This window comes from Syngnathus floridae, chromosome 1 (genome assembly GCF_059516105.1).
Source record: "Syngnathus floridae isolate MCC-2025c chromosome 1, RoL_Sflo_1.0, whole genome shotgun sequence".
NCBI lineage: Eukaryota > Metazoa > Chordata > Actinopteri > Syngnathiformes > Syngnathidae > Syngnathus > Syngnathus floridae.
This window is the reverse complement of record NC_142413.1, coordinates 19,098,855-19,122,478: the sequence shown is the minus strand read 5'-3', so window position 1 is coordinate 19,122,478 and position 23,624 is coordinate 19,098,855. Positions and strand designations below refer to the sequence as shown.

General features: G+C 40.6%; 1 protein-coding gene across 1 annotated transcript; it reads left to right on the top strand.

Moving 5' to 3' along the window:
- The first annotated feature begins 8,731 nt into the window (after positions 1-8,731).
- gfpt2 (glutamine-fructose-6-phosphate transaminase 2) lies at positions 8,732-23,602 on the top strand. The gene is made up of 19 exons (XM_088385172.1): positions 8,732-8,884; positions 10,487-10,594; positions 12,316-12,423; positions 12,538-12,663; positions 12,931-12,989; positions 13,242-13,376; positions 14,157-14,218; positions 17,147-17,226; positions 18,596-18,707; positions 18,864-19,027; positions 19,555-19,650; positions 19,730-19,827; positions 19,906-20,026; positions 20,115-20,272; positions 20,385-20,499; positions 21,198-21,325; positions 21,451-21,618; positions 22,067-22,228; positions 22,499-23,602. Exons 1-19 carry the CDS (start codon positions 8,878-8,880, stop codon positions 22,541-22,543), a joined length of 2,052 nt encoding a protein of 683 aa, XP_088241298.1. The 5' UTR covers positions 8,732-8,877; the 3' UTR covers positions 22,544-23,602.
- The last annotated feature ends 22 nt before the right edge of the window (positions 23,603-23,624 follow it).

The following is a 23,624-nucleotide window of genomic DNA, read 5'->3' as shown; positions in this document are numbered from 1 at the left end:
AATTGAATAATCATCCTTGAATATGATTATTCATACATTGTGACAAGATAAACGTTTTTGAGATATCACAAAAGAAAAGAAAACCACAAATTACAAACTGTTTTTGTCTTGTTTATTTGGTAGTAAAAAAAAAAAAAAGCTTTTCATGGTAGTATAGATCTGTGAGTTAATTTCTGTCAATCCTTCATATAGACTATCAGAAGGGCCTAGAAAACAGCACAGGGAGCAATGAACAATGCAATTTACAAATTGAATGAATACAAAGATTTTGGGGGGGGATTAACCAACTGTGCAAAAGCTGCAAAATGAATGCAACTAATTCAGCTGTATGAAACAGAAAAACAGATTAGAAGCATTTGGAGGCTTTGACCCCACAGATTGGAATGCTCCATAACCATCTATCAATTCTTTTCTATATAGCCCTTGTTCTATTCCAGGTGAGTTTGGCGAGAGGTGGAGTACACCTTATACTTGGGAGAAGTTAATTGCATGGTCCATACAGACAAACAACTATCCAACACGTATGGGAAATTTACACGCCGTTAACCATGGTTTTGGAATGTGGTAGAAAACCAGGGAGAACATGGAAAATCCACACAGGAAGGCCAAGTCAAGACTTCAACCCAGAAATGATCAACTGTGATGCAGATGTGTTGCCCACCCTATGTATCAAAAATGTAAATATAATAAAACTGACTCGGCAGAACGGAAATTAATTTCACAAAACAACAGTGGTTGCTGAGATTTCAACAATGAGGAAGCATCCGCAGGGTCAAAAGTCCATCGGGTTATGTTTTCATGCTACAGCCTCATTTAAAACCGTTTTTAGATTTGTATCACATCACCCCATAATATTATAAGTAAATGCACCATTCATTGTCTTGCCACATGAACGCAAACACCTCCCAGGCCATGAAAAGGCGAACCAGCAAGGAGCAATAGTCCGGTTCTTTCCCGAAGCCTCAACCATGAGCTGAAGGGCTTTACAGCCTTGTTAAAGCTTTCAGCAGTTTTGTGTGCGTGCATGTGCGCACACGTGAGGAATAGCAGGTGGGTGAGTCTGATGCGATACTTTTATGATGTTACGTACCTGTGCTGTTCTGTCCACACCCACTGCCCTGCTACCGACCTATTGCCCCCACCACCCTTCAGCATTTACTTCCATTTTCCCTTCTGGAAACATTTTGTCTTACCCAAAAACAGAGTTGCTCCTTGTTTCACCAACTACCTTTTTGCTGCAGGTTAATGCCAAAGAGTACAACGGTTCAGAAAAAAGTACTTTCACGTTCCACTCAATAGTGTCATGTACTTCAGGCTACATGACAACACAAACTCGAATCATTTTCCTGCAAAACTGGTTGAAAATAATCTACCCTTAATTCCCCTGGTGGTTGTGTATTCCCACCACAAGTGTGCTAGCAGCAAGATAATTTAATACCGTGTTTACCGATGCTCATTTAACTTGCCGTTTGAGATGTTTGTTGCACTTTATTTGTTTATCTTAATGTGTTTGTGTTATTTCAATATTGGAAAAAAATATCAAAAGCAGCAGGTAAACCTACTTTTTTATACCTGTGTAGATGTTAGTTTCACTTTCTCAGTTCAAGTGGGAAGGCATTTAACGAGTTGTTTTTGTGTTCCTATGCATTTATACTAGATATACTACCTATATCATTTATTTCTACCTAATTCTAAAAAAATTCACCTGCACTGTGCAACAGGTAGCTAGATTTTTTTTCACACATTGGGAATTTTTCTGTGGTTACTGACTTCATGTCTAGCCATTGAATAGTTTTAGATCGTATCATTCTATATGTAGCAATATCCTTCAACTGAATCAGTAACTATGAATCGTGACATGAATTGAATTGTCAATACAAATTGTTATACCCCTTCCTACCTAGTGGCTATAAAACTACTTACCCATCAACCACATAGTTTGAGAGACCTACGTATCTGCTAACCTATGTACTTGGCAACTTCTACTGAAACTACATATAGACATTTTACGGCTACATATCGACGTAACTAGCTACCAATCTGTCTATTTTAACTAATAAGCAAGCTACCTACCTGAAGCTACTTTCCCACTGCAGTAGAACCTCGGATCTCAACGCTAATTCGTTCCAGAAGAAGCATTAGGATTTGAAATCATTGAATTTCGAAGTAATTTTTTCCATAAGAAATAACTGAAAACACAATAATCTGGTTTTACCCTAATGTTTGCCTATCTTTATACCACAATTGCGGCGTGAAAATGCAGAGTCGAATATGCAATATAAATAGAAACACATTATTAAGACAGTCAATTTAGACCTACGTGGTACCTTGACATTGTAGTACCTGACTCTATGAACGTGGTGGTGGAGAGGGGGGGGTAATTGTTTGGAAGGGGAATCCCCTTCCATAAGAAAAATCCGGTGGCTGTATTTTTGTCAGTGTTTTCCTTTCTTTGTTTTTTTCACTGGGACCTGTCTGTCTCGTAACCCACTTAGCAACACTAGCAGTTTTTATCACCTCTCTATTCCTCAAAAATGAATTTATGGTCAATCTTACCAAGTCCATCACACGAACGCCTCTTTCCTACTTGTTCTATGATCGCCTTGTTCAGCTCTACCATTGTTACTCTTCTGCTTTTCTCTTGGGACCCATGTTTTTTCTCTAGTACAGTGGTCTACAAAACAAACAACTTCGCCCAACGCTGAATAGCAGTCGGTGGAACGAACTCAATTTTGTTTACAGCAGCCGCATGAGTCGGGTCAGTTTCCCAAGGTTTGTCCGAGAACCAGGAAAAAGATTTTCTCAATATTTTGGGTTGAAAACCGAATATGTTGCGTTTTGAGGCGGTTGACTTCCGGGGTTCTGCTGTATTTTCCTACCTACTATTACCAACTGAGTCAGTTTAGCATCTGAGCTATACTGCGCAGCTTTTGAACATTGACTTTCCCTTATTTAGCCAAGCTTTACTAAATTACAGGCTACATGTCCATTTCTGGTTTTCAGCTGGTGTTCTATTAGTGAAGGAGAACATCAAATGAGACGGGCAAGTGCAGACAAGGTAGCCTGTCCATTAGATGCTGGAGGAAGGGTGGTCATTAGTTGCAGATAAAGCGATAGAGAGATGGGAACATGATACGGAAGAAAGAGGACACAGGTAAGATTCGATTGCAGGAAGCAGTTTGTAATTTGGTGTAAAAGTTATAGCTAAAAGCTAAAAGCAATCCAAACACAAACACATTAGCAGGGAAGGATGAGTTGGTGTGCGGGAGCCTGGAAGGAGAAAAAAAGGGTAATAAAGCAGAGGGTGGGGTGTGCTGGCAGTTGTGACATAATACAGATGTTTTTTTTTTTTTTCTCCAGACCCGACATGACGTCATCTCGGAACGCCCTTTGCTCACTCACAGATGTGTGACAGCAAGCCACCACCCTAGCGTGGTGACCTTCGTCTGTCAGCGACAATCAAATTCATTGCATGGTTCTTCCCTTCACAACCTCAAAACAGTGTTATCATAGTTTTCAATTCTCACACCCAAATGACACCGTTGTTACGTGCCACTATGAGGACATTACGCGGAAACAAACTAATCCAGGCAATAAAAACTGTAGCTATCTCGGTATCACCAGGGTTTGCCCAAAAGAAGTTGATGTGTGTAAAGGTCAGAGGAATAAGTGAACTTTCATCCAAAGCTTATAGGAGTGGCAGAAGCTCTTTGCAAAGAAAATCCACTGAGTGAATTGTATAGGAAACTGCCAAGAAACATTTCTGAAGGCATATCTTTTGTTTGTTTCTTTCATAGATGTCCACATAATGTATTTTTTTTTACATGATGTTTAGAGGTAAGGAGCATATAGGCTCATATACTGACGTCACCAACGTATGTATTCTACTGTATATTGCTTAGAAAATTGTTTTCATAGACATACATCAAAAGTGTTTGCACAAAATCTCCAAGCACAACAATAACAAATTTCCGCTTAATGTGCACGCTCGCCAGACTTTCACACAAAGTGACATAACTTTAGGGAATTTGAGGTGGTCCCCTCTGACGTCTGCAACTGGGTTGTGTTCTGACATGCGTACCGCACCATTCCGGACCACAGATTCACATCTGGGCCTGATTCATTGTGAGCTGGCCGGGAGGTGAACTCGCCATACAGACTCATGGTTTCTTTTTTTGAAGGGTAGACCTGGATTGCCTTGCATGTTTGCGACTTTAACTCATCCCTGCACACCCTTGCCTTTAAAACTAAACATTCACTCACTCATGCCTGCCTGCTTGCTTCACGGGGTTTTAGTGTTAGTGCTGTCAATAGTCTACTGCAGGATCCTCACAGATCAATTAATGTGTTTATGTCATACAGTATATCAAAATGAATGCTTTATTTTTATAGTTTCCCACTTGAGGATCATCAAACAAATGTACAGGTCAGACACAGATTAATCATAAATACAATAAACCTGAAGTAAACATAGAATGCGGGTTTCAAATAGTAATTTAGTTGAAAAAAAAATTGAAAGCCACCTGACTGAGTGAAAAAGTATTTATGCCTCTTGTGAAATTATTAATGTCCTATTGCTTATTTATTTTCTTTTGGTTCATTTTCACTGACCATGCCCAGCCTAATTACCTCCAGACCCGTTAATCAAAAAATCGTGTTAGAAGCTGACAAAATGAAACCAGCCAGCATTTCTCAAAAAGCAACAAAATGTCTTGAGCCAAAGGAATTCAAGAACAAATGAGAAACAAAGTAATTATCATGAGTTTAACAGTCATTGCTAAAACTGGTGAGAACCATGATCCAGAAATTGAGAAATCACAGAAATAAACCTTCCTAGGAGTGGCCCACCACACAATTACCCCAAGAGCACAGTGATGACTCATCCAGGAGCTCACAAAGGAACCCAGGAAAACATCGCAAAAACTGTAACGTGAGGTACTACACGACTCCGGTTCCAGGCCAATTAAGGGTATGTGCTGGTCATTTTGGTATCAGAGCAGTTGGTTCAAAGTGACTCCCCGAACTGAAGTACTAAATAAACATGGTGAGTTGATATACAGAGCTATCCCAAATGTATTTTTTTTCTTTTTTCTTTTTTTTTTAACACTGGGACTGAGGATACCTCTCTCTGTGGCACAGCCTTGTTCTTCCCCACTCTGAGGGAAGTGAAGACGTGTATTCAGGCCCTCTTGTGCAGGCCCCTGGTGCCTAACATGAAACAGATGTGGACAGTGAGGAGATCCCCCTGCAACAAGATCTGGCCACTGAAGCTGGATGTGTTCAACTCATCCTGCTGATGCCTTTAAGTGCACTGCCAGTCTGTGACAGGAAATACACAGAAAGCTTTTGTCTGTGTTTAAAGATGCTATGATCGTTCCCCAAAACTCACACACTGCACAGTGTGTTGCGTTGTTGTAGTCCCCACAAAGTTTTCACCTTTCTTACAAGCCTTTCTGAGATCCGTTCCCAGTGAGGGTTGGACTCCGCCGAGGCTGCCCTTTGTCACTGAATCTGCTCTTAACTTTTATGGACAGAATTTCTAGGCACAGCCGAGGTGTTGAGCGTGTCCAGTTTGGGGACCTCAGCATAGCATCTCTGATTTTTGCAGAAGATGTGTTGCTGTTGGCTTCTTCAAGCCGTGATCAGCACCTCCAAATCTGAGTCCATGGTCCTCAGTCGGAAAAGGGTGGAATGGCAGGGTGTCAGGGCTCACCCTTAGAGATAGGGTGAGAAGCTCGGTCATCCGGGAGAGCCTCGTAGTAGAGCTGCTGCTCCTCCACGTTGAGAGGAGCCAGATGAGGTGGCTCGGGCATCTCACCAGGATGCCTCCCTGGGGAGGTGTTCTGGGCATTTCCCACCGGCAGGAGACCCCGTGGACGACCCAGGACGCGCTGGAGAGACTATCTCTCAGCTGGCCTGGGAACACTTTGGGATCCCCCGGGATGAGCTGGACGAAGTGGCTGGGGAGAGGGAAGTCTGGGAGTCCCTCCTAAAGCTGCTGCCCCCGCAACCTGACCCCGGATAAGCGGAAGAAGATGGATGGATGGATGGATGGATGGATGGATGGATGGATGTTTTGCTATTTACAAGGTATGTATTTGTGCGTCGCTGTATCCTGCATCAGAAATGACGTCAATTCATCCAAACTGTGACACAAACAATTGCCACTGGCGATGTGTATGTCCGAGCCGGCGGTGGCTTTTGAAGTGAACCTTCGTGTTTGTCACATACTCACAAACCTCTTCTATATTCGCTCCATCGTCTTGCTCTTCCGCACTTTGCTTACGACGGGTAACAGTTTCCTCGATTGTAAGTTGCTTGAAAGCTGATCGCTTCTGTTTCGCCATGTTATCTCACTCTTGGACTTCTGCCATCAAAAGTCCTCAACTACTCTCCATCGTTCTTCCATTTGGGCTGGGCTTACATCACCTCTTTAAGAGCCAGCAAGAGCAACTCTGTTATCCAGTGGTCACAGTTAACCACTACAATGCTCTATAGGCTCTCATCCACCCATTCATAAAATAAAAAGAAGTTGACAGCAATATTCGTCAACGATATATTACGTCATTACTTTCGATGATGAGTTTCCTCATCGCTGGGAAGTAAAGAGTCAAGAAAAGAATATTTTATTTTAAGTTGCATGTTTGATTTTATGTACAGCACTTCAGCTTTGTTTTTTCTTTCTGTGGCTGCGATTTGTCAGGGATGTTGTCTTCCTTGATATTACACAGCCCCAGTTGTATGTGACACCTCCTCAATAGAACTTTGGGAATAAAGATTTGTGACACAGAGATGATTATCTGAGAGTACCTGTCATTTACAAAGGATTTTAGTGGATAACAAAGTCACATTGCAAACATCATCATACTGTGCTGTCTTTAAGCCTTTAAGCCGGCAGAGGAATGCAGTGGCTGCCTCGTCTTTCAGGATCTCACTCACGCAAACCTCCAAATTTTCAAATGAAGACCAGCAGTGTAATTGTAAATGGAGAAACGTACTGGCACCATAAAGCCAACTATGTAGACGTCACTCAGATTCTATCATTCAGCTAGTGACAAATGTTGCCATAGTTAATGATCCCTCAGTTAGACTTTACAATGGAAAATCCAGAAGGAGTAGCAGTTATCAATGTGATAAGGCACACAAACTTAACTCCTTGATGGTACACTACATCTTGTATTTTACTGGAACTGCTTTTTTATGTGGTTAAGGAACATATTCAAGCATTGTGTCTGCGCAGTGGTTTGTAAATTCGAAAGTGATGTTGACTTGCTCTTATCAAATTGGTTAAGCCATAATAATGCGGTTTCATCTCTGGACCCATTTCGGTGCGACTGTTAACATGTTGGACTTATAAATCATTATTCAATAAGACATGCACTACGGGCACATATATTCCAGAGTCCAGTTAATAGTCAGGGATGATAAGGCAGCAATCTCGATAAAACAGGAGAGGCAAATTGGACTCCTTCAGATAAGAAAACAAACATTAAATTTTTTGTTCAAAACCAGTAGCTTGCTTTAACAGATGACTTTCAGTCATTCTTAATTCATCTGTTTTAATAGTGTAAAAATGTGGGAAGTACTTTCGTTCCACTCATTAATCACTTTAATGGAAGATTGTTAACTCCCACTGGGTGCACCTTAAACAAACGTGCTGACATTTATTTTATTCAAAGCAGAGCGACTCCTTGCTGGGGAAGTATGTTGAACAACTCTCAACGTTTGCAATTTTATTTAAAAAAAAAAAAATCCAAAACAATTGTAAACATACAGTTTACGTTAGCGTTTTGAAAACACTAAATCAAGGATTTAAAACATCACACAGAGACTTGCACTAGCTCATTCCAGTGAGTTTTTGGAGGCGCCAGTCGGAACCCAATGTGATGTATGGTGAGTGCTGTGTTCTTGCTGGTTCAGCATGTATCACTTGAATAGTTTGACAGGTTTCTGGTGATCGTGGGTGGCCCAACAAAACTGCATATCCCAAAGAAATAGATGTCTATTACACCACCCAAGGCCTATTTAGAAGGTATTTTGAAGGTCTTTATCGAATTCAGTCGTCTCAAACTCGCGGACCATGGGCCAGTTGCGGCCTGCGGGACGATAGTTTGTGGCCCTCGCCGTCATGTGAAATTGTTAGTGTGGCCCACGATTTTGATATGGTTGTGTGCAGTGCCAATTCGAATGTGTCTTTTTGGGAACACATACGTCTTCTCTACCTTGAACTTTAATAAGTCCAAGTACAGGTCCAGACTTACCGATGAGCATCTTCAAACCCTACTCAGGGTCGCAACTGCTTCTTCCCTCACGCCAAATGTGGCTCAGCTTTCCCTGCCAGGTCACGACTAGCAAGAAGTAGGCAAAAGCCATGTTCAGAATAATGTTCCTTCCTTCCGCTGGTTTTCTATTAACAAACGATTGTACATAAAATAATAAATGGGACAAACAAAAAGTCATTTCATCCTCTGTGTATTCAGTTTTTGAAAAGCGTTTGGCCATATTTCAAAACAAAAAGGAAAGGGAATCGTGAATAAATTAATACAATTTAATGGAACATGGTAGTAGTTGTAGTGAGATTAGTTAAATAGTTTAAACTGATATCTGATACCCCATGACTTCTGTGCTGTCAGTCTCTACAGGTAGGCCTGTGTGTCCCGTGATGTGACATATGTGGATTCGAGAGGACAAGGGAGGCGTCAACGGGGGTGGGAACCGTTCCTTGCTTCTCCAGGAAACACCGTTTAAATGCTCACTGCCAGCGTTTTGCGCACACTCAACCGAGAGTAGCATCACCATCCTCACGCCCACTGAGAATAAAGCTCCATTATTATTTTTATTTTTATACTTGCAAGCCGAACTTTCAAAACTCGAGCCATGTGTGGTGAGTGTTGCGTTTTTTCCTCCCTCTCTTGACTGAATTTCATTCTACTTGTTCATGGAGTTATTTAAGAGTTGACGAGCGCAGCGCTCACTTCAGGGGCTTAATTTATTATGTGAAGGTAATTCCTGTCTTTCTCACCAAGACGTTCAAATCGGAGAAGTGCTGCTAAAGTTGAGACGGTTTTATTTTTTTTCCCCACAAGCTTTGAGACTCCGCTCAGCTGCTACGTGTCTTGTATCCCGCCCCCAAGCTTCTTTCTTCAGTCATGACAGCCTCGCTCCTGATAAGCAGTCTAACTCTTGTACAGTAATTTGGGAGTATTTTTGCAAAGCGAGGCAGCGTTATGCATTGCCAATCTCAAGTGCGGTAATATAGGAGCACGACCATTAACAACCTAAAGTCAATCGTTAACCAACTATTTCCTATTCGCCTTCCACACAACGCGCTGAACTGACTGCTGAAACACTGCTTGCTATGTCCACCTTCCATATAGGCATCTATGTGTCTGCGCGCGCGCGGGTGGGCGTAAAGGTAACATTCCCGCAGGACACACACACATACACAGACAAGCCCCTGTTATGAAAATCACAGCCAATTTTAAATATTAAAAGGTAGTGCAGTGCCTCCACCAACAGTAGGCTATACTGATAGGCACCTCTTCTTGTGAACACCTGGAATTTTATTGCACAGAGAAACAATGAGATGTGGAAAAAGACCACTTTCGCAGTCTCCAAATGTCATGAATGTTGTTTTAATCCTGATACCGTTCAAAGACATGACCTGACATAGATAATTAACCACTTTGATGTGATGGTCTTGATCAAAACTGACCAGAAGAATCCACTAAATCTTGGTACCACAGGAATGGGCTGGTTTGAGCTTTTGATCTCGTCTCATAAGATTGTGAAAGGTGACTGTTGATATTCACCAAACAAGTGAATCACATTCAGATGCAAGCGCAAGCATTGTAGCCGATGCCGTTGTCATTTGGTTGCTCATTCATACGGCCCTCCGCATTTGTGTACTGCATTGACAAAAGAAAAAAAATGCATTTACACCTCCACACAAGGTCTTTTGAAATCTACATTTATTTTCTAAAGCTTATTTTACTGGCTAAATAACCATTTGAATTGGTTCTCCCTCTCTCTTGTACGTCGAATAATATTTATCACCAAATAGGTTTTAAGTATTATTGTCTAAATTTAAGAAAATTGCCCAAAAGTCCTTCTTGGCATTATCTAACAAATGAATCATCATAGTGCTTATTAACAGTTTATGAAGTTTTCCTAAAGTCCTTCTTGGGGTTATCTAGCAAGTGAATCATCACAGCGCTTATCAACAGTTTATTAAGTTTTCCTTTTGGACTGCTTAAATACTCAAGTCTATGTGACGAAACATGAGGTGGTCAATTTTTTGAGAGGGGTGGTGGAAGCATCCAACCAGTTATAGATAAGAATTTAAAACACGTTTGGGTGCCCTGTAATTATCGTAGCCCCCGACACCCCTCGCTTTACCATCTTGAAATGGGATTATTGACATACAGCACCGCTCCAAAATAGTTTAGCAGTTCATCTTAATGTTTATTCTCTCTCTCCCCTAAAGGTATTTTTGCTTACCTGAATCATCAAGTGCCTCGCACCAGGAAGGAGATATTTGAGACACTCGTGAAGGGATTGCAGAGACTTGAGTACAGAGGCTACGATTCAGCAGGTAAGACGGCTGCCGCACGTACACACAAACGCTATACATGCTGTGTGCACATATTTTCTAGTATTCAAAGCAAGAGAGTATTTCTATATGCAAGCAAGTGATAATTATAATAGTAAATCAGGACTAGAAGCAAATCATGTGGCAGAGTGAGGCCACGGAGGATAAACATTTCATCCAAAATAGATATAAACTAGCAGTCAAGCGCAACGCTGAATCGATATCAAAGGCTTTTTGTTAAATTTTTTAAGTAACCCATTTTCCAAGGTCAAAAAGGCGCTGGTATGTTGCCAAGCTGTAAAAGTCAAGGGTCGGGTACAAAAAGATACTTTGGGTAGCAACACAATGACAAGCTATTGTACGGAAATTGCAATACCATTGCCACACCCAGTTGACGTTTGCTGTTAAATGGAACAAAACAAAGAGAATTACAGGTATGCAGTCTATGTAAAACAACCACGTAGCATTTCTTTAGATAACTAATAGCATCTGTGTTGCATATTTGAACACAAACAGTGGAGCAACACATGTGGACTAATAATAAATAGGAATACTTAAAAATCTTTGTTCAAGAATGACTTAATGCAACTGCAGCTTACGGGTCTGTTCACAGGGGTCTCTGTATTACACTGCCCCCAGGTGACCACACACAAGGAGTAGCACAATGTCCATTGAATAGGAGAAAGAATGTGACAAAAACTGTATTAATTTCCATTCCATTTATTTGTCATTGTGTTTTTTTCTGTAACAAAAACTATTGTAGTGCGATTTTTATGATTAAAAAACATTTTTGTTTTTAATTTGTATATTCGGAAGAGGCTGAAACAGATGAATAATTTTTCCATTAATTTCAGTGGAAAAGAATATGTGAGATACGAGTGTTATGAGTTTCAAGGCAACACTGTAACTAGACTTTGAAAGCATGGCTGTCCCGCCATCAGAAAATGGTTCGTGAGACACACTATCAGAATTTTTTGCAAGCTATAATTTGGGATTTCTCTGTGGCGATTACATGGTCTCCTTGATGTTGCGCAAATGCGCTTTGTTTCTTCACGCTTCCTCATGCGCTTGAAAAATTGAAAAATGCAATTTTTTGTTGATACTTTTTATCTCTAATCTTCAAGGGCTGGTATTTATAATCAAGGTTATTTGGCCTGGGAGTGCTGCTGTCTTTCAATTATGATTATCCACAAATATTCAGTCCAAGAAAACTTAAGCAGTGACCATTTTCACTTGACTCTGTCATTGCCCCGCAGCTAGTAAGCATGAACAAACCCCGTCATATGATGATGACCTTGACATTTTGAATTTAAAAGCACCAACCTTTTGTCATCTGGTCAATGATTGCCACCAATACTTTATGAATGTACACAAATGCAAGAGAACCATGCGCCACTGCAAATACCTGCTTTGTGTTTGCTCATCCTATTTGAGCAGGATGAAGCCATGGTTGCCTTACAGCTGTTTAGCAAGCATGCACACACTCCTTGATGGATGTTTGTTTTTTTCAGCCTGACAGTCAGTTTCTATAATATATTTTATGTATTACGAAATAATTGACTTTGTACAATCACAGACCATGCCTTTTAATTGCTCTCATATTTTAGTTTGCTGGAGATGTGATAAGTTTACTCCCTTGTTATCATTAAAGTTGAATCGGGGTGTTCTTTGCTATACGGCCCATTAAAAATACTTGATGAATGCTGTCCACTGTTTGTTGACAGGCCTTGCTGTGGATGGCAAAACCAAGGAAAGCTCTGACATAAATGGCAAAGCCATCTGTTTGATCAAAAAGAGAGGAAAGGTCAAGGCTTTAGAGGAGGAGCTTCACAGTGAGTTCAAGTCAATAATCCCAAGGCATCATGTCTCCGGTTGTTTATTGGGGTCAAGATTTGTTGTTGTGTCCAAGTTAGTAAAAAGACTGTACTATCCATTGGGTTCTCCAGAGAAAGACTCCCTGGACCTGGAAGAGGAACTCTGTATGCACTTTGGTCTCGCTCACACTCGCTGGGCCACACACGGAGAACCGAGCGCGCTCAACAGCCACCCTCATCGCTCTGACAATGATAATGGTAAGTTCTTGAAAAAAAAAAAAAAAAGTATTTCCTGTAGTATATCTGAGCACTGTGGTGTCTGCAAATGTAACATTTTTCATGTGTCTCTTACATTAGATCTCAATAAATTGTGCACTGTGTTTGTATTGAAAGTCATCCATCCAGTAATCGTATCCAAAGAGAAATATTTATGTAGTTTGGTAGTGGAAAAATGTATGGCATTTCAGGCCAAAATATGTAGGATTGACACTATGCTCTACCTTAAATCTGAATCTCGCCTCTTAGAATTTGTCGTCATCCACAATGGCATTATCACCAACTACAAGGAGCTGAAGGCCTATCTGGTAAGTAAATATTAGATGGTGGCATATTTAAGATGTAGAGTCTCCCATGTATCCACAATGGTCCATTATTATCAGAAGCACCACTCAGTAAGATTGGTGACAGAGTGACAATTTGGCGGAAAAAAGTTTTGCTAAGACTGTCCAGTGTATATGTGAGATTCGAAATATGTGAACAGCAAGCATCAACAACTCTGAATCGTTTAAAATGATCAACCAACCAAAAATGTATATCATGTCTCTTATCACCCTCAGATCACCAAGGGATATGCGTTTGAGTCTGAGACAGACACGGAGGTGATCCCAAAGTTAATCAAATATGTTTACGACAACCGGGAGTATGACAGCATCAGCTTCTCCACACTGGTGGAGAGGGTCATTCACCAGCTGGTGAGTTGCATTTACCTCACTGCTGTCCTTATTTGTTGTCTTTGTGTTGCATTACCTCTAACACTCACTCGTCAAAGGCAGAGATGATTTTTGTAAACATCGGGTAGTAGTTTGTGTGGAGTGTTTCACTTGAGTGAAAAAAAAAAAAATGAGAGCGTTTCAGTAGTGTGTATGAGAGCTTATCCTGAATGGGGGCCTTATAAGGGACGTCACAGTGTCACTAGGTTTCATGAAGTGTGTTTTTGTTTGGTCCAACGCGTTAGTCATTCTACCATACATTTCACCTTCCCGCCTGTTTAAAACACAGTGGACCATCACAAAACGGTTTCTATGGCAACCACACTGAAAGCGTCACAGCTAATGTCATCTTTTGCTTTCGATGATTTGATAGATCAAGAGTTTATTTTCCATTGCGTGAAATTTGGGTGTTAGCGGGTTGTCTGTCTTCTGCGCAACTGTGTTTGTTGGAGTAATGGGAAGCAGACAGTTGGATCCGCAGACCGCTGTATGACCAAGACAAAACATACCGTACCCGCCCCTCACTGTCAAAACCACACATACATGCAAACTCAGGCCGTTCGACACCAGGTCTTTCGAAAGACAGCAGATGTTACACAATAGAAGTCCCAGTTCTCTTTTAGCTCCAACGAAGACCCCACTCCTGCCATCATTTCACCATAACACTTTTTGGGGAGAATTTTGGAGCTCACCGCCTAAACACATCCATCTTGATTATGGATGACAATGTTGAATCTTGGCTTTTCTCCTCTTTTGTCTCAGGAAGGGGCCTTTGCTCTGGTTTTTAAAAGTCGCCATTTCCCTGGAGAGGCCGTGGTTGCCAGGTTAGTTTTCACACTAACACACACAAAGGAACACTCTGACGTTTGACTGTGTGGTCATCCTCATGGGGTTCACGGGATGTGCATGTTTGAGATGAGCCATCGCTGTGAAGCAATCGTCGATATGATTCATCGTTGCCTTTGTATGCGCTCGGTGGGCTTTGTTGTGGCTATCATGAGAGATGGGTGCTTTTTGTGCAATTTATTTTTCGGGTACTGTTTCCAATTACGTAAAGGTTTGGAAAGTCACATCCGACTGCTTGTGTCATGTTTTGACAGACAATTTTGATGGGCCTGACCTATTTCATGTGGGCCTTTAACCTCCTCGTTTTTCCTGAGTTTCACACAGTCCTCCTTCCTGGCTCTTTTACTCTCTCTTTTGGTGTTCTTCTCGCATCTAGGCTTGAGCTCCTTTCTACGTAGCTGGCCATCTGCCTGCGTCTCTGTGACTCATTATCTGACAGTTTCCTGTTTCAGACGTTGCCAGCATGACTCCTTGTTTATCACTCCCTAAGTTTTATATGACTTTATATATTTTCCCTAGAACAGGGAGAGGCAAATGACTGCATGACCAAAGGGGAATCTTTAAAGAGAGGACGCACAGACACGTGAAAAATGACTACCGTATTTTCCGCACTCTAAGGCACACCTAAAAACCTCCAATTTTCTCAAAAGCCGACACTGGCCTTATAAATAGGTGTGCCTTATATATGGACCAATATTGAGCCACTCCAGCAGGCATGTCCAAAGTCCGGCCTGCGGGCCAAATGTATATATCTTATATATGGACAAAGTTTTAAAATGGGCCATTTATTGAAGGTGCGCCTTATAATCCGGTGCGCCTTATATATGGACAACGTTTTAAAATGGGCCATTCATTGAAGGTGCGCTTTATAATTCGGTGCGCCTTATATATGGACAAAGTTTTAAAATGGGCCATTCATTGAAGGTGCGCCTTATAATCCGGTGCGCCTTATATATGGACAAAGTTTTGAAATGGGCGATTCATTGAAGGTGCCCTTTATAATCCGGTGCGCTTTATATATGGACAAAGTTTTAAAATGGGCCATTTATTGAAGGTGCGCCGTATAATCCGGTGCGCTTTATAGTGCGGAAAATACGGTATATGAGCAGGAGCCACCATTGATATGGCTCTGAGCCTGCAACAAAATTTCTTATCATCTAATTCATCGATTGTCCTTCTACAGTTGTGTAACTAACCCAGCCACATTGCTCTGTCGTTCTTATGGTGCCAGCTATGCCTTGAGGGAGAATATCTACACATATTTAACGATTGATGTGCTGTGCTGCAACATAGTCATCATTTCCAAATTTAGAGGGGAACTTTTGAATAAAAAAAGAAAACTTGTTTATTACATCTCGTGAACAAATGTCAATCCCGCTCGCGCTGTTAGGTAGGAGCACCTCAGCACAGCACCTCATCCATAATGGCTTGTTACTATATTACTCATGTTACTGGGTTGAAATTATATTTCTGGTGAGGCCACAGGGCTGTGCCCACAATGACTGTGTACATACATGTACGACAAAAGATTAACAACTCACAAGTAACGCCTTCTGCCTACAATTGGTTGTTTTTCCTTGGTAGATGTTTCTTATTTATACCAAGGAAGTGCGACATTTCTTTTTCATAACAGAACAATTGATTTTTTTTAAATTACAAACTCCCTCATTTTATAGTGTTTTTTTTTTTTTTTTTTCTCCCACAGCACTATGACGAATAAGCAGCATTCATGCATCATTGGATCCCTTGGCATTACCTAAGTCAAAGTTATCATTAATATTATTATTATCCACACGAGTTGTGATGAAACCACCCTTTGTAGTTTTTACTGTGAATACTATTCCTCCCCCCCATTTAACAGCAACACGTTTTCTCAATGCGGTTAACATGTTGAGCCAATTTGAGCAGTGTACGCCTTAACTTTTCACATCCCAAACACAACAGTTGTGTGTCTCAGCAAGGCAACAATGATGTCATGTCATCCCTATGCTTGTATGCCGTCCAAGGATTGCTATGGTCTGCTATGACGTTTGTTTCCCCAGTTACTTTCTTCATTTGGCATTTCTCACCTTTCATGTACAAGGAAAATGAAATTTCAAATGCTTAGCTGTATTTTGCCAAAAAGAGAGCTTAGTTTACATAAATATAGAATTTAGGGGGAGAAAGAATGTTTGTATCCTGGTACTGGGCAGCTGTTGTTATCAATCAAAAAGGTTCAGCTTCCATGACGTTTCGGCTGTTCTTGTTTCAACTTTTATCTTACTCTATTGTTTCTCCGCTGTCTCTCTTTGGACTAACACATCTCAATTTTCTCTCGTCCATTTGCTTCCCCTCTTTTTCCCTGTCTTTCCCTCCCTCAGGGTAAATATTGTACTGGATAGCGACCACATGTTTCTGTTTGCAAGCTTCACTTCAAGCCCCACGCCCCGTAAAACAACCGGCGGCCTTGCGTCACTGGAGCCGAGCCCCAGAGAAATCATAACTGGAGAGAAAAGATAGCTCCAGCCATACAAATAGTGTATGTGCTAAGAAGAGGCCTTAAGTATTTGTCTTAATAACCGACTTGGCATGAAGAGGTTTGTTATGAAATTTTTGTTTGCTGTCAAGTCAGTCAAACCTGGCAAATGTCACTCTACCTTTGTTAACTCCACAACCAATCAAAGGCCCGACAGAATTATAAGGCAATAAAATAAGTGTGATAGTGTATAAGAATGTTTGAAATATTTGGGGGAGTAAAGAGGAGGTGTGATCAAAACATGAGACTTTTATGTAAGAAAATTGAACAGGGATGTGAGAATACATCATCATCAACATCCCTAACCAAAACGTGTATGTACTGTACATCATCTTAAATTGTTGTTAGTTTATCAAACATAAACTTATCATTTCTCCCATTTCCTGATCAGGAGAGGAAGTCCCTTGCTCATTGGCGTACGAAGTGAACACGAGCTGTCAACCGAGCATATTCCTGTCCAGTACAAGGGTGGTAAGTACTCTTCCTCACTTTGGCTGCCTCATCACAGTTACAATATGACACACTGTTGCCCACACTTTTCTCAAGGACGCCTGCACGTATTTAAAATAAATGCTAAGAGGTGAAAAACTAACTTCTTCTTATTACTGATGCTCTAATGCAAACAAAACCCACAATAATCAGCATCATTTTGGTACACATATTATAGCCATAGTACACACAAATCACCTGACACGTAAACTAATACTTTTTTTAAATATAAAATATACTGCATTTAATATGACAAAAGTTACAGATTAGCTGTTGAGCAGCTTTCACCATCAATGCAGTATGCGAGCTGTCATAATTTATTTTTCAGATTTTTGTGTGTAAAAGACGCAAATCACACCGTGATTTCATTTAGAAACTGAATTCACACCATCTGTTTAAAATAATGTACTACTGTCCTTAATATTCTAAGTTTAAATAAAATATAAGGCATAAATACCACAACCAACTGCATTTTAACACCCAGCAGCTATCAACACACAAATGTTTCACAAAACAATTGGACAACATTGAACTTGAATTTTATTAGAGGAATAAATAATAACAGATATTTAATTTGGTTGCTGATGAGGTTTTTCTGTGGCAGTATTCTGTGGACTGTATGTCAAAAACACACATTAGCTCCTCTGACCAAAGGCTGTCTTATGAAAGGCATCTTGGAATAAATTTGGGGCGTGCAAAGCCTTTTTAGAAAAACCTTTGTTCTGAGCGTTTGTGAGCTGCCAAGTATTCTAGTGAAGCGTCTCTGGGAAAACTCTTCAGAAGCTTCCTGCAAAGTAAATGCATCAAGCAAAACACGAGCTGGAAATGGTGTCTGATAGATTAACAACACATGTAAACAAAATTATTTCCTATTGCCTGCTGGATCTGCGCACTTTGTGTAACAGAGACAAAACTGACTCAGCTGTCTTTGTGAACGATATATGGTTCTTCATAGGAAAGAGTGACACCAGTCCAAAGTGCATTGAGTTACTGTTGTTGTCGTGGGTGAGGACAAAACAAACCTGGGTGTGTCAATTTAATGGTTATAAAGAATAACTTTTATTGCCCCTTGTCCTCTATTTAAAATGTTTGTACTATGATGACAAACTACACAAGAGTACTCAGAATTGTCACACACCTAAATCTTTTGTGTGTGAATGATGCCCTCCAGACAAATCCAATGACTGAATTAATATCCATTATGTCATTTTGATTGATCAAATTTGGCTTTGTTTTTCATATCGTAGAATAGGAACGTAATGCATTTTCAGCAGAACGTTCAGAGGAAGAATTTGTCATGTCCACAAAAGACATCGAGGTGATCCCTTGGCACCTGTTTCTGACCCCACAGCTCTCCTAAAGGAGGACGTCCAGGAAAAGAACAACCATAACCGCACTGGTGGCACTATTAACCCCGTCGGGGATGGCAGGCCTGTGGAGTATTACTTTGCTTCTGACGCAAGGTGAGAATTCCACTAGGTGTGGCAATGTCACTTCTTACTTACTTACTTCCATATTTATAAAATGTACTGCATAAATGGAATTGAAATGGAATCACCTACTTTTGTTTCTCACCATTTTTTTTTGTTAACCACCATTATTTTCCTTTTGATTCCCAGTGCCATTATTGAACACACCAACAAGGTGTTGTACCTGGAGGATGATGACATTGCTGTGGTGAGAGGAGGGAAACTTTCCATCCACAGGATGAACCGGCAGGCCGGTGAAGATCCTGTACGTGCCATCCAAACCCTACAAATGGAGCTCCAACAGATAATGAAAGGTCAGACATTTCAAAGCAAAGAAAGGACAGATTCAAAATTATACCAACCCCGCTCCAAAAAAAAATCCACTATACTTGCACTCCCTCTGCTGACTGAAGACGTCAATGCAAGTTGTAAATATTTTCTGGCAAATAGAATAGAATAGAATAGAATAGAATAGAATAGAATAGAATAGAATAGAATAGAATAGAATAGAATAGAATAGAATAGAATAGAATAGAATAGAATGGAAAACATGCAGGCCCTCAAGGACCGGAGTTGCCTACCCATGCAATAGACTGTAACTGTAAACTATAACGAATGTCATTCATTTCCCTAAAAGGACTATTTAGGTACATCAAATCTGATTATTTGTATTGATTGCATAATCACAGAAAAAATACTGAATCGCAGTATCCCGTAACAAAACGAGCATAAAGAAATTGTCAATTAAACACCTACAGTATATTTACTATGGCCATATTTACAGTACTTGCAAATATACAGATGATGTACACATGCTAATGTTATGGTCTTCCCATTGCAGGAAATTTTGATTCTTTCATGCAGAAAGAGATCTTCGAGCAGCCAGAGTCAGTGGTCAACACAATGAGAGGTCGCATTTGTTTTGACTCCAACACTGGTAACCATAATGCCACTTGTTTATTGGGACCCATAATATGTGAGGTGTGTTATGCAACTGTCTCTTAACTATTTCTTAGTGATTCTCGGCGGATTGAAGGACCACATAAAAGAAATCAAACGCTGCAGACGACTAATCATGATTGGCTGTGGCACTAGTTTCCATGCTGCAGTCGCCGTAAGTTTAGGTTGATTGTCCAACACTGTTGAGAAAGTCAAAGTGGTGCTCAACTGCCTTCCCCTCAAACCTTTTCAGACCAGACAAATCCTGGAGGAACTAACAGAGCTGCCTGTCATGGTGGAGCTGGCGAGTGACTTCCTTGACCGCAATACACCTGTTTTCAGAGACGACGTCAGCTTCTTCATGAGCCAGTCAGGTGATAACACCACCGATCATGCAAAACTTCATACTGGTTGTCTCTAAAGACAAATTTAAGACTCTTAACTCTTTGCACTAACCATCAGGAGAGACAGCAGACACCTTAATGGCTTTGCGTTACTGTAAGGAGAGAGGTGCCTTAACAGTGGGCATAACTAACACCGTGGGAAGCTCCATTTGCAGAGAAACAGACTGTGGAGTCCACATTAATGCTGGGCCTGAGATTGGAGTGGCTAGCACCAAGGTACAACTCCAACAGCATTGACCAAACGTTCTAAGATCAAACTGCGGCTGTAGTAAAACAAACAAGACCCCCCCCCCCCCACACACACACACACACTTTGTTTGTGATTCAGGCGTACACCAGTCAATTTGTGGCACTCACCATGTTTGGCCTAATGATGAGTGAGGACAGGCTCTCCCTACAGAAGAGAAGACTGGAAATCATCAACAGCCTCCGACAGCTCCCTGGTAACAACACAACATCCAACTAGACTACTTGTCATTAGAGTGCAGACATCTACGGAGGTTAGATTGTTAATGCTATGGGATGATGACATTGTTTTTATTCCTCTGACCATTATGTGGCAGTTTTTGCTCTTTGAGGCTCTTGGACGACCGATGCAATATAGTACGTATGTACGTATAACAACCTGGTTAGTCTGATTATGGAAAATAATGTCAGGCTCTGAATTTGGTACCTGGGGTCTTCTACCCAACCACTTCTTAATATTCAAATCAACTTTATCGAGTACAAAAAAAAATTAAGATGAAACAAACACGTTCATGCAGAGACAGCTCCAGAATTTTTTTTTCTCTGCTGGGGGCCTCGGCAGATTCAGTTGACATAGTAGCGCATAATGGCTGAATTGGTCCAAAATAAATAAATAAATAAAATTAGCTCTGTTTACACTATGTTGCCTGAGACAACGGGAGCCTTGTTTCGGGCTATTGTTGACAAAACAGGATGAGCCAATTCAGGCGATAGGACTTTTTTCCCCCCCCCCAGATCACCTTAGGATTGTACTACTGTCAAAACGCACCTCCTGTGTAAGCCTTGATTTTGCTATCAACAAAAAAAACAGGAACAATACTTAAGTCATTCACTGCATTTGATGGCTATAGAGGTCAAAGACGTCATCATGAGATGTGTATTTTTTGTGTCCTAGATTTCATAAAAAAGGTCTTGTCTCTGGATGAGAAAATAAAGATCATTGCTGAAGAGCTGTACCAGCAGAGGTCTCTTCTTGTCATGGGCCGTGGTTTCAATTATGCCACATGTCTTGAGGGGGCACTGGTAAGTTGGTTATACCCAGTATGGCATAAAATATGGTACCTGGTGTCTGTAGTGTGCCTTGTGTTTTCCCTTCCTCTCTTTATTCTGGACAAACGAATGATTTTCCAATATTCCGAACTCTACAGAAAATCAAAGAAATCACCTACATGCACTCAGAGGGCATTATGGCCGGCGAGTTGAAGCACGGACCTCTGGCTCTTATTGACAAACATATGCCAGTCATCATGATCATCATGAAGGATGCCTGCTATACCAAATGTCAAAACGCCCTCCAACAAGTCACTGCCAGATCGGTAGGTCACGGAAACAATCAATGGACTCGCCACAAACCAGTATTGTTGTCCGTTCGGGATGATAATCAATAGTGTCATGTGAAATGGTGAAATAATCCCGTGCTAGACTCAAACTGTGCAAAACCGCCACCGATGCTTTAATGATGTTAATTCTATACCACTGCTAATAATAATACTTTGAAACATTAATTAATAGTATGAATAATGTACTCTGTGGCGGTAAGGAGAGACGCTGCCGCCACTGCAAAAAGTGCTTAACACTCATAATTCACTGATTTTGTGCCGTGATCAATAACCTTGTTTAACACAAAGGTATTACTTTGGCGCCATCTTGTGGCATCTGGGTGCAAAGCAACTATGTTAAAATGAGGGGAGGAACTTGATTCAGACGTGTCATCACACGGGAAAAAACAGTAATTTTTGTGGCTCAACCTCATCCCGCATTCAGGGCAGGCCCATCATCCTGTGTAGCCAGGACGACACAGAGGTGACCACGAATGCTTATCGGACCATCGAGTTGCCGCGTATTGTCGACTGTCTGCAGGGCGTCCTCAGTGTCATCCCTCTGCAGCTATTGTCCTTCCACCTGGCAGTTCTGCGAGGATACGATGTAAGTAAAACGCGTGGCCAACATATACTCAGCAACCACAAAGTTAATAAATAAGCAAATTTTGTTATTTTGACTTAAGAGGATAAAGAATTAAATGCTTATAATAAATAGCTCAAGTCCAACATATCATGACAAAGCTGTACTACAATGAATTGCGTGAAAGGATGATTATATTTATGCTTAAGAAATTGCAGCATTGACTGATGCCCTAAAATGTTTTCATATTGACAAATTGGATGTTTAATGATCGAAGATTATTTTTGTCTGCAGGTTGACTGCCCCAGAAACCTAGCCAAGTCTGTGACAGTGGAATGAATTCACGCCACAAAGCCCAGGAGAGCAGAAAGGACGTTCATAGCGCAAATGTGCAATTGAAATTTCTGAATGTTTTGAAAGCTTTGTGCGTATTGTGTTTCTGCATATAAAATGTGTGTGCGAGGGAGAAGAGTGAACGAGACAAATGAAAAGGACAAGAAACATTTTCTTTCTTTAATATTTTTCTTAATTCAAACAAATGTGAAGTTTGATCAATACACTGATGAGGGGGCACCAGTCCAGTGCTGTTAAGGTCTTGCCTGGATCGCAACCTACTGTGCCTTTTTCTTATCTCTAGATGAGCCAACACTTTCAAGAGGCTTAAAATGACATTAAATGCCTTATAGAAGAAATTACAGCAGTGCAATATGGGGGACTAAATGTGCATTATGAATGTACGCGGTTGTGACTGAGATTTTTTTTTAACATTTCTTGCTTAGCCAAAATCCAATGAAACTGAATCGTTACAGAACTTAATTCCGAAGAGCTCCAGAAGTATGGAAGTCTGATTAATAGCTTCTGTGTTAGACTGTACATGAATGTTGTTAGTGTACCTTCTGTTTATTGTTTTGCTGGGACTACCTAAAAGGAAAGTATCTTTTCACATTCTGAGTTGATTTGACTTTTGTGTCATATTCTGCTTCATGTTTGTTTGTTTTTTTGTTTTAAAATATTTCGTTGCTTGTTTTTAATAGAAAAGGATTTTTTTAATGATTTTTTTACGATATGCTATGATTGGAGCATGTTTGAATTGCAACACACTCAGTTCATTCCACTAAATGCATCATTATCATTGTAGAATGTCGTCCAGTAGAAAAACTGATCAATATGCCATTACTTTTATCAAAGTGTTTATTTTTCAACCATTGATCTGTTTGAATGGGTTCATAACAAATTAAGATATTCTATATTTATCTGATTTATATTTTATAAACATAAGGTTTGATTTGTATTTGTCACAGATTTTTTTGACTGTGTTCTATCAATCAGTACCTGGATAAAGTATTCTGCAATAAATGTGCACTTCATTTCTCTAAATAAATATTCTTAAAATTTGAAGTTGTCCGTCCAGGTATCCATC